This window comes from Argopecten irradians, chromosome 7 (genome assembly GCF_041381155.1).
Source record: "Argopecten irradians isolate NY chromosome 7, Ai_NY, whole genome shotgun sequence".
NCBI classification, from domain to species: domain Eukaryota; kingdom Metazoa; phylum Mollusca; class Bivalvia; order Pectinida; family Pectinidae; genus Argopecten; species Argopecten irradians.
This window is the reverse complement of record NC_091140.1, coordinates 23,597,021-23,609,236: the sequence shown is the minus strand read 5'-3', so window position 1 is coordinate 23,609,236 and position 12,216 is coordinate 23,597,021. Positions and strand designations below refer to the sequence as shown.

Here is a 12,216-nt window from a genome sequence, read left to right as displayed (position 1 = left end):
AACAATTTTTTGCTAGATTAGATTTTTTTATATAAAGGTATATAACGCCTTTATGATATAACTACATCTATAACATATAGAGATAAAATAACTACAGTAGTTAAACCCATGTCCAGTGTCCTACCGTATTGCACTACTCTAGCCTAGCTAGCTAGTAGGCCTAACTGTAGAATCGCCAACTGTTCAGATTTTCAAAATTAAAAAATGAACATTTTTCACTTAAAACACACAGGCTTATACATGAAAATGGTGTCAATGAATAGGATTTACTGTATGACGGAATGATCTATGTTGAACTGAACGTTAACGTTACTGTACTTGGCCTACCAACGATACATGGCTTCGAATTTTCAGTGACGTAGGCCTACCGAAATGTCAGGTCATTGACGGGGTCCCATCTATGATCAAAATACCTCTCGTGAGATATACAGTAGTAAATATACAGACTATATATATCAAGAAAAGTATACTTGATTCTTCGATTGAACATCACGATCCATGTTGAAACGACCGGGAAGACAATGTATATAGAAAATCAGCGTAAACATCGCCAGTTACGCCGTGTCAAAACATCGAGTACATTATAAAGGCGGGACCGTAATCCGGGCAAAAGAATACGGACACTATTGTTATCGCAACGTTTTCGCTACAGAAAGTTGAGAAAGGCGCTTACTGCACGGAGTAATAATTTTATACATTGTCATAAAACTAATCAAAATAATCACTAATATTATCATTATTTCTTAGTTCATATATGCACACTGAATATGTTTCCGATTTATTTTTTCCGGATAAATAATAGCCGTGCCCGATACCGTCTTATGTTATTATTATCGCCGCTGCGATCTCTGGTTCGTTAATTTCATAGAATTTTCTTTTTTTCGGATTGGCCGCATTTGTGTCCAAATTCGACATTTTGCATAAAGATTCAAATTTTTATGTTGGTTCTGTTGACAAAAAATGGTGTTTGGACAAAACTGCGGCCAATGTGAAAACTACGCTTTTTGAAGCCATTTTTGCAAGAAAATGTATAAAAATGCATGAAATGGCCTAAATATATCGTCTTTTAACCCATCTACAAATAATGTAAGTGGAAAATCATCTTTGATTGCGAAAATATCGATACTCAACTCTTTTGGAAAGCTGTGTTTGTGAGATTTGACATTGTTTGAATTTCTATACATTCTGGGGCCATAATTGCCCCTTATTGTACCTACTCCTTTAAGTTACAACAGAAGAAGTGTTTAAAAAGCTATCAAAATTAGATGCATCCAAATCCCCCGGACCAGATGGGTTACATCCTAAAGTTCTAAAGGAATTAAGCCAATGTATTAGTCTCCCCTTATCAATAATCTTAAATAAATCACTACAAGAAGGAGTTCTACCATCAGAATGGAAGGAGGCAAATATAACACCAATTTTTTTTAAAAAGGAAATAAAAGGAAAGCGGAAAACTACATACCAATTAGTTTGACCAGTATCGTTGTAAAATGTTTGGAATCTATTCTTAGAGACAATATGATGGGTCATCTACATAGGAATAATATTATAGCGGACGAGCAATTTGGCTTCATCAAAGGAAAATCTACAACACTTCAACTTCTGGAAGTCCATGATAAAATAACTAAAAAGCTGGACGAGGGTGGAAATTTGGATATGATATATTTGGACTTTAAAAAAGCGTTTGACACAGTGCAGCATAAACGTCTGATAAAAAAGCTGATAAATGTTGGAGTACGAGGGAAAATTGTGACATGGATATCCAAATTCTTAGAAGGGAGACGTCAAAGAGTTGTAGTCAACGGAATACATTATGACTGGGTAGAAGTAGATAGTGGAGTTCCTCAAGGTAGTGTTCTGGGACCTATCCTCTTCATCGTATATATAAATGACCTGCCAAAAGCTTGGAAAATCAAAGCTATTTGCGGATGATATGAAAAATGTAACCGACTTGAAGATTCCGAAAAAAATCAAAATGATCTGGACAAATTAAGTGAATGGCCACTATGGCAATTGAAGTTTAATTCATCTAAGTGTAAAACACTACATTTTGGACAAAGAAATCCCAACTTTGAGTATAGCATGCGAGAAGAAGATGGATTCATACAACAAATTACTTGCGACAAATATGAGAAAGACCTTGGATTTACTTTCGACACAGAACTTAAATGTGGCAAATTTTGCGAAAAAGGCGAATAGGCTAATTAGAATGATAAAGCGATCATTCACGATGTTGGACAAGGATATGTTTCTTCCACTCTATAAGTCTCTAATACGACCACAACTGGAATACTCAGTAACAGTTTGGAACCCAATTTTGAAAAAGGATATACTAGAGTTAGAAAACGTGCAAAGACGTGCAACAAAACAAGTGCATGGACTCCGTGAAACACCATATACGGAAAGACTGAAACTTTTGGGCCTACCAACTCTACAAAACAGGAGACTACGATATGATATGATCCAAGTGTTTAGAATTATTAATGGTTTCGACAAAACGAGCCATTCTGCTAATGGATTACTCCCCCGGAACTAAGATAGGAGAACGAGAGGTCACAACAAAAAGCTTAAAAAACAGCAGTCAAGACTTCGGTGCAGGAGTAATTCCTTTGCTTTAAGAGTAGGGAACACGTCGAACAATTTATCGGACAAAGTGGTTAACTCGTAAAGTGTTAATTTATTCAAATCAAATTTAAACATAAGTGGAAGAATCATCCTTTGAAATTTAAGCCAGATTTATACAGTGAGATCTAACTGCTAGTCCAAACCTCGTGTAATTGTGTACATATGATTGAGCTGTGTGCCAGGTGAAGAGAACTTTATTTCACCGGAAGTACATTATTTCAATATATGTAAAATGGATTGTACATGACTTTCATCAAGTGATTGTACAATAATTTTTAGAAAACGGAAACAAGTGCCATTAATGGAAAGCACAGACTTTATATGTATATAGGATCGGAAGATCTAAAATTTAGTGGAGGAAACGAACTTGATTACATCGGACATGTGCCACTCGATGAAATCAACATGACAGAAGTCGAAAGTAAAGGTGGTCTAGAAGCCAATCGCTTATCAATAGACCGAAGATCAGGTAAATGAGGTTAAAAAGGGAGATAACTCTGTTATATGCAAATACTTTTGAAAACCGTGCTACACCGGAAGTAACCAAACTTGTTCCCGCCTCAGCATACCTCGGAGCGCAGCCTGGCATAGAAAACTAAGGGAAGGGAAGCAGTCTGCAGAAGTTACATTCGTCGCAATAAATGATAAGAGGGGACCCGACTGAGATTCTTAAAATTTCGTATACAGATTTCCTTAAATAACACAATTTGGAGAAAGTCTTTAAATAAACAGACATAAACTAAATGTAATAGCACAAAAACATATGAACTGATTTGGAATGTTGTTTTTTTTTTATTTTTTTTTTTTTTTTTTTTTTCATGATTTTAATAAATAATCAAATATGACCCATTAAAGCGCTGGATAAAATTGATGCAGGGTTGTGATTTACAAAATTTAAATTGTGAATATTTGATCGAGGACCTCATGTTTTTAAAAGATATTTGAAAAACATATTTTCTCGCGTATATCATATGAAAATATTGTTAAATTGACTTGGGTTTTCATTTCCTTTTTAGCCTTCATTGATTTTTAAGGGCGAAATATGCAAAAACATGATTATTAAACATAGAAACGGTCCTGAGAAATAAAGAAAATTAACTAGCATTTGTAAAATTACAATAGTGTTGTATTTTGTTCCATCTTTAGAAATTTAGGACAAAAAAATCAACAGGATTGAGACTACATTCACCCGAATATTAAAAAAAACATGATTTTATTGATTTTTCACCTTTGCACAGATTGTATATTTCAAGCTCAAATTCATTGTATCGTAAAAAGTAGTCAGATAACTATGGCAAGCCGTTTGGGTTTTTACCTAATGAAATAAAGATATCTGTATTCAAAATAAAGATATCTGTATTTCTACAACAATTAAATATATCTGTATTTGAATAAGAGATATCTTTAATTGAATTATAGATATCTTTAATTTAATTATAGATATCTTTAATTTAAATATAAATATCTTTGTTTGTTTGTTTGTTTGTTTGATTAATTAACGTCCTATTAACAGCTATGGTCATGCAAGGACGGCCTCCCATGTATGCGGTGTGTTGCGTGTATGTTGTGCGAGGTGCGTGTTTCGGGAGACTGCGGTATATTCATGTTGTGTCTTCTTGTATAGTGGAACTCTTGCCCTTTTTATAGTGCTATATCACTGGAGCATGCCGCCGAAGACACCAAGCAACCCACCCCACCCGGTCACATTATACTGACAACGGGCGAACCAGTCGTCCCACTCCCTTTTTGCTGAGCGCTAAGCAGGAGCAGAAACTACCATTATTATAGACTTTGGTGTGTCTCGGCCAGGGGACAGAACCCAGAGCCTACCTCACAGGGGCGAACGCTCAACTAAAGGCCAAAAGTGAGGCGGTGCCAAGGGAGGCATTAGGTAGGATAAAGTTAGTTAGGAAGAATAGAAAAGATAAGATCCTAAATTTAGTCGCCTTTTACGATCATGCAGTAGGGGCAGCAGGTACAATTCTAACGCCCTACCTGTAGGGCTGAATAGATATCTTTAATTGAATTAGAGATATATCTATTTAAAATAGAGATATCTCTAATTCAAATACAGATATCTCTAATTCAATTAAAGATATCTTTATTTCAATAAGAGATATCTGCATTTCATTGTTAATAAAGATATCTGCATTTAGAACAGGATATCTTTAATTCAAATACAAATATCTCTAATTTAGATATAGAGATATTTAATTCAAATACAGATATCTCTAATTCAATTCACTTCTGACCGCATCACTTTAGCTACCCTGACAACGATACATACCGGTAGTCGTTCCGCCTCGATAATCTTATTTTTTATTCGAAATAGACATCATTGATATATAATAAATTGAAAAAAAAAATCAAAAATAATTTGAAAGCTGTCATTGTTGTATTTCAAACCAAACTATAACATTCAACAATAGGAACTATATCTTCGGCCATCCTGACTACCCTACTTACCCAACTTGTTTTGATTGCGTTAAAGGTGGTATGAACGCAATGGGGTACATACATATTCTACATGTAGCGCTAATGCACTACATTGAATGTGTCTGTATTCCATTGCGTTCATACCACCTTTAACGCAATCAAAACACTGTTCAGTCTGTATTTGAACTGGTCTCCTAAGATGGCATTCACCTTTTTCACTTAGGTACTGACATTTCTCTTTCTCATGATTACTCTTTAAAGGGGCCTTGCAATAGAGCCGTCACCGTTACAAATGATATTGATGTATTGACGCTCTTCCGACACAATATTGATTCCTATTTCCTGAAATAGATTCATAAACTTAATGACCTGCCTATGACCTAGTTATATTGAAATTTCAATAGTTTATTGACTGAGTATATAATGTAGAATTTAATTCCTTTAATTGCGGATTTCGCATTTTGCATTCGTTTATTTGCCAATTTGGCAATTTAACATTTATTTATTTGCCGATTTGGCAATCTTGTATTGATTTACTTGCCGATTTGGCAGTTCACATTTGTGAATCTTCAGATGTCTGTTTCCCTGGGTCTGTTAGTTTATCTCAATTGAATTTTTTTGTTGAATGGAGGTTTGTCATATTCCCCATCTGGGGTCGGTATTCCTAATGCTAAAAGATACAATATTGTGTTTGTTTTCTTTGCATGATGTTAAAAAAATGTTATTTATTCCCCGTGCAAGGAATATCAAATTACATTTGATTTCACAACTTCGCTGTTAATACGCGTGAATGAGTATGGCAAACTGTATGTGACCTAAGAAAACAGATAATTTCACTTTATGTTACACTTAAGAAAGGATGCATATCACATATTAAAGAATTTGCAACATACATAATTCAGGTGAAATTAATTAAGCTATTTGTGCTGAAGCTGCAGTTGTGTTAAACAGTGTCCCAAAACCTACTCGTTTCCGAGATATTTAAGGATGTACTCCTCTGAGCAGTCAAAATTTTCTTGTATTAAACTTTTTTCTCGTATAGATTTTTGGAAATAGGAGTTCATACCATAAAAGAAAATGGAAGAAAAAGCATTTGTCCGTGCACTCGTTTTTGAGCAATTGTCGCTCAAAAATACCTAGTTGACAAAATACTGGAATTTATGAGAATTTTACCGTTTTGACCATATACACGACAGATTAAAGCCATAATTTCCTAATGAGATGTTTGATATGTATTGATGTTGTAAAATTTATGTTCCCCTACCCCTACCCCTTAATTTTGAGCTACAAAATGCACCATTTTCAGCCATTTTTGCCAAATTTAACCTTTTATAGAAAAAGTTCTGGTATAAAACTTTTGTTAATATTTTGCATATAATCAAGGAAAGGGTTATTCTTTCTAAATCAGGCAGAAAAATGGGGGTCCGTGTGCTTACTTTTTTTCCCCCATTTGAATATTTGTTATTTTAAAGTAGAAAATAAAAGTGCTCAAATTACCACTAAATGTATAAATAAACTGACAGATGTGTATCATTTCACACATTAACGCCCAATATTTTAAATACCACTAACCCTGTAAAGATTTACAGCAAATATAAGCTCCATACAGCTAAAAATACTGGCGCAGTGATGATGGTAAAACTGTGGCTCTCCCAAAGCAAAAAGACACAATTTCAAAATGGCCGCCAAATGGGCCTTTTCTTAAAATCCCCGTATAAAAATATCTAATAATAGCAATGTAATTTTTTGACTAAATTTGCAACTGGTAACTTGCTAAAGATATTAGTAGATTTTATTTGAAAATCTCATAACTTCTTTGATCTACGTCGAAACGAAACTTCAATGGGACTGAAACCTCAGAAGAATACATCCTTAAGCATTATTCTCAACTTTTTTGAGTATAGAAAAATCCAGAAACTGACAAAAACACTACATATGTATTCAAGCCTAATAATAACACAATGTGTCGTACCACACAATATACACATAGGGTCGAAAAATATCTCTCGGCAGTACAAATGCTGTCTTTTTTTCATAAGAAAAAGAAGATATGGTACGGAAAAAATTTTCGGTTCCTTAGACTTGATTTCATTATTGATTTCAGGATATAATACTTTAGTTTTGGAATTATTTCTCCATGGAATACTGGTTTCGGTTGTTTTGGATCTTACGAATTTCATTTATTTGTAAGAAAGAGGAAGGGATGTAACTTGTCCAAAGGTGCATTTATTTTTGTTTAATAGACATGCGCTTTTATTTCCATATATGTTGTTTTAAGAAATATGCTTAATATTGCGCAGACAGAGACAAATAATAGTAAATATTCAACATATAACATAAGCGATATTATTTATACTAACAAAGTATTTATAAATATTCGAGGTCTTCCGAAATAATTGCCGTTAGGTACATGTATCAAACATATATAAATGACTGGCTTTCGATAATTATGGATAACAGCGATCTGAATTAAGATATTGACAGTCATAGTCCCAATAGCATGCGTAAATTATATAAAACCAAACGAGATTATCGTACCAATCGGATTGACACTTTGCTCTCAATGGTACACAGAAGTTGTCACCTGTAATAGATGAAACGAGTTCTAAATCTGTTACATGTAAACAGTACAAGTGACCCCAATGAAAAGAGATAGCATCCATGTTGAAGGCAGTACTAAAAAATAACATAATTATTACATGACTAACTGCCATCGAACAGTTTTCTTGGTGAGTGAAATGATGGGCATCAAGTGTAGGCCTATTGTTGGTTTAAGATGTATAAGGCTGTCTATTAGGGTCAAACGTGCTCTGTATGGATACAAATGTAAAAGGTTAGGAATAAAAGCAGGTGTTCTGAATTCGATATTCCGAAGGGATTTGCAAAAGCGTTAAACAACATCGATTATAAAAGGATGGAACACAGTATGGCGCGTTATCATCAGTAAAACAATACTTGACTGATGGTTTTTTTCGGATTCTGAAAACGATCTGTTTTTTATAATTAGTTAAAATTGATGCCATAACAGTTTCATACAAATGCTATAAATGTTACGTGAACAAACAGCTAACTTGAAATGATCAAATAACTGCTGTGTAGCTAATATGGTGTGTGTTCTTAGCTACTTTTGCTACCTTGTATTCTGGATATACATGTATCAAACATTTTAATTAACTATCTACTTGCATTTAATGTGTAAGTGTACCTAGATGACCACGATTAGTTTGTTTACAAGTATCATAAAAATGATACCGTCAGTTTGGTACAGCAGTCTGCTGAAATGGTCAATTAATCATTTGCGAACATTGTACGATAACAATGTCTCCATGGGAAGAATAGCATGCTAGGATCATCACTTAATTAAAATTTTACAGTCGTCATTTTAACCGATCTTTTTTGTGGCAAAACCGTGAGGCAACGAAAACCCCAAATGTCACCGTATCCCGCACACAGACAACCACGTGCTCGTACACTCCGTACTGACGAGGCCTGTCGTCGTTAACATCACACAGTGACCTGCACCAGAGTCAGGGTTGCCAGGAGACCAGAGGTCACTACCAATCACTGTCGATGTTCGGCTATACTGCCATTGGTTGTTAATGTACTCCCCTGATACGAAGAACTTGAAATGGTGACCTGGAATGCAAAGTATTAAATAAACGTGAATTGATTTTATCTATTGATGATATGCAGCTGCACCACATATAGTTCAAGTATAATGACAATCACATTATAGAGTCTAGTCTACTATTTCACCTGTGTATCCTGCTAAATAATGTTAGACAGAGAGGTTAAGCAACCTTACGTGTACGTGTACGGATCCGTGTAGACTACACGTAGACGTACACGTTGACGTTATCTGTTTACGTCATGAAAACGACGTTTCATGCCGTGGGTTGCATCTCGTATCCGGGGGAAGAAGGTCCTGGTTGTTGAATAGGTTTTGCTCTTTTTTCTTCCTTTTTTTACTGCTACACACTACTTTGGCTTCAGACTCCGGTTAGACTATAGGTAATATGGGCCCTGTATTATCAATCGGCTGGTCATGCCGAGCCCTTGGTTCGTAGATTTCCAAGAAGGCAGTGGCTTAGGGTCAATCGTGAGTTTAATTTGGATTGTCTTGATTCTGATCGAGCTTGTGGGTGTACAATCTTACGAGCGTGCTGTCGCAAGCTTGATTTGAATTATGTTCGTTCGAAATATCCTTCCGAGTATACTATCTGTGTAACCCTTGCACTTTGACACTGGATATCCATGTCATCATGAGTGTCCCCCTGTTGGGCTCCGAGGTGGGTGGGGGCACATCTAGCGAATAGTATAAACTTCTAAAGATGGCTTCCCAAAACAAACAAAATGAACTACATCAAAAATCTCCCCAAAAGGAATCAACCATAAATCAACAAACAAAAAGCGGTACAACAAACACATTCCCAAAGTTTCTGGTCATGTCCTCTACACAGAGCGGCAAGACCACTGCAGGTTTATCACTCTTATTATTGCGAAAGGGCATCAAAGGCATTGCCGGCGATGTCAAATCTGTTCAGCCTTTGGGATCGGGTGATCTCCTAATAGAGGTTTTCCGCAAGCAACAAGCGGAGAACCTCCTTGGAACCACCAGTTTTGCCGGCCTCACTGTGTGTGTAAAACCACACTCATCATTGAATTGCAGCAAGGGGGTAATCAGGTGCCCAGCCTTGCGCAATGACAATGAGGCCGACATACTGTCATACTTCCAAGAGGAGTGCATTCCGGTCACGTACGTGAAGAGAATCATGACCAGAAAGAGTGGGAACTTGGTCCCAACACACACTTTCATATTGACGTTCGCAACACCAACGTTACCGCAGAGCGTAACTGTTGGTTACCAGCGTTATGCTGTTACCGTCTACATACCAAATCCATTGAGGTGCTGTAACTGCCAGAAGTACGGCCATCATGAGAACAATTGTAGACGGAAAATGGTATGTCAGTACTGTGGCCGTGAAGGTCACGATGAAAAAGACGAATGTGACATTGTCAACCGTCACTGCGTCAATTGCGGGGGTGACCATGCTGCGTCTGCTCGCACCTGTCCTGCCTGGACTCGGGAGAGGGAGATATTACGGGTCAAATATAGCCAAGGTGTCTCTTTCCCCGAGGCTAGGAGGATAGTCGAGCGTTCAGACCTGAATGTGGCAACCTATGCTCAGATCACCCGCGCAAAGACGCCTGTTGACAGTGTCACCGTCAAACATGCGTCGGTCCAGGCCTTGGTTGACAAGCCTAACTGGGACAATGATGTCCCAGATATGGCTGATGCTAAGACCTGCAAAATAATCATGGGGGACCCGAACAGGTTCAAGTCTGGTCCATCTAAGCCACAACACAAACCACAACAAAAACCACAACAAAAACCACCTGGAGCTAAAACGCCAATCCCACCGGCGTCTCCAGGACTTGCACAACACCAAACACCGAACATTAGAAAAAAAGTTACCGCCGCTCGTCATAGACGTGCTATATCTTCACCGTCTATTGACGTAAAAAAACTCCCTGAGAAAGCCAAGCGACCAGCAAATACACCATCGCAGGAGCAACGCCAGACAAAAACCACCAAGGTAAAGCTGGCGAGGCTCCCTGCACTAAACAACAAACCCAGTAAGGGATCAGATGACCCTATCCTTGGACGGAACATCTATGATGTTCTATCGGACGACAGCGAGTTTGGTGACAACACATTTATCGCCACCAAACAACCTACTTCAAGTAGTCCTGTCGGTCCGACACACTATCCTCAGGGACCAACATAGAGACAAACATCATACAATGGAACATACGCGGATTTAAAGCGAACATAGAAGAATTAAAACATCTTATACAAACAAAAAACCCATCCATATTCTGCCTTCAAGAAATAATGCTGAAAGACACCATCAATCTCCGACAATTTACACTATACACCAAAACTCCAACCACAGGTGGCCGCCCATCAGGTGGTGTGGCGGTGGCGGTGCATAAAAACGTTCCTCACAGACACATTCAGCTTAATACCACCTTACAAGCTGTTGCTATAAGCGCAACTCTTCACCGAAAAAATAACAGTCTGTTCTATATATTTACCTCCAAATACTCCATTTAGTTGTGATGAACTGAGTAACATCGTATCACAACTACCAGTGCCATATATTATCATGGGTGACTTTAACGGTCATAATAGCCTCTGGGGCTCCCCAGGCACTGACGATAGAGGTAGACGTATCGAAGATTTTATCAATAAAAACTGCTTATGTCTTTATAACACCAATGCCCCAACATATTTACACCCTGCCTCTAGCTCGCTTACCCACATTGATCTATCGTTGTGCCATCCATCAATTCTTCTGGATTATGATTGGATGGTCAACGGTGATCTCTGTGGGAGCGATCACTTTCCAATTATATTTAAAAACATAGGGTCACCAAAACTTGAGGAGCCTATTCCTCGTTGGAATCTATATAAGGCGGACTGGGTTCAATTTAAAAATTTGTGCGCAGAGGAGCTCATTGAGGATAAATTTTTGAACCTCGATGACCCCATTAAAATTTTCACAGAAGCGCTCACTTCTATCGCTACAAAAACCATACCAAAATCCGTGCCAAAACCTAAGTTTCGTCTCTCAAATGATTCATTTATCAATAGATCTGGTAGAAATTCCGCTCTGAGGCGGTACTTGGCTTCGCCAACCGTCTCAAACTATAACAATTTTAAAATTTGGAGAGCAAAAGCTGCTCGAAGGTCTATCAAATCCGACAAGAAAAGTACTTGGAAAGAGTACGTCTCAAAAATTAATTCCAATACATCTTCGAAGAAAGTTTGGGAAATGATTGGTAAAATCAGAGGGAAAAGAAAAACAACACCATCCTCCCACCTCATTAACAACAATAAAATCTTTTCTTCAAAATCCGAAATAGCTGACGCCTTTGCCAAATATTTTGCTAAAAATTCATCCATCAAAAATCATTAGTGGCAAATCCACTTTAATTTAGTTTTCGATATACTTCCATTTCCCAGTTCCGTTTAAGTAAAACGGAACTCGGAACCAGTTCCGAGTTCCGTTTTACTTAAACGGAACTGGGAAATAGGTGTTGATCGAAAACTAAATTAAAGTGGATTCATCACTAGTAACCCATGAAAAA

The 12,216-nt window shown here is 37.1% G+C and overlaps 2 protein-coding genes across 3 annotated transcripts in view; both read right to left on the bottom strand.

Moving 5' to 3' along the window:
- LOC138327904 (low-density lipoprotein receptor-related protein 2-like) overlaps nucleotides 1-12,216 on the bottom strand; it is a 93,742-nt gene that overhangs the window by 33,859 nt on the left and 47,667 nt on the right. The window lies entirely within an intron of this gene.
- Nucleotides 3,407-12,216, bottom strand: part of LOC138327907 (uncharacterized) — a 47,344-nt gene continuing 38,534 nt past the window's right edge. For both annotated transcript variants that reach the window (XM_069274360.1, XM_069274359.1), the window contains exon 7: nucleotides 3,407-8,697. In XM_069274360.1, coding sequence (XP_069130461.1) covers nucleotides 8,495-8,697 — 203 coding nt within the window. In that variant the 3' untranslated portion in view covers nucleotides 3,407-8,494. The remainder of the gene's footprint in view (nucleotides 8,698-12,216) is intronic.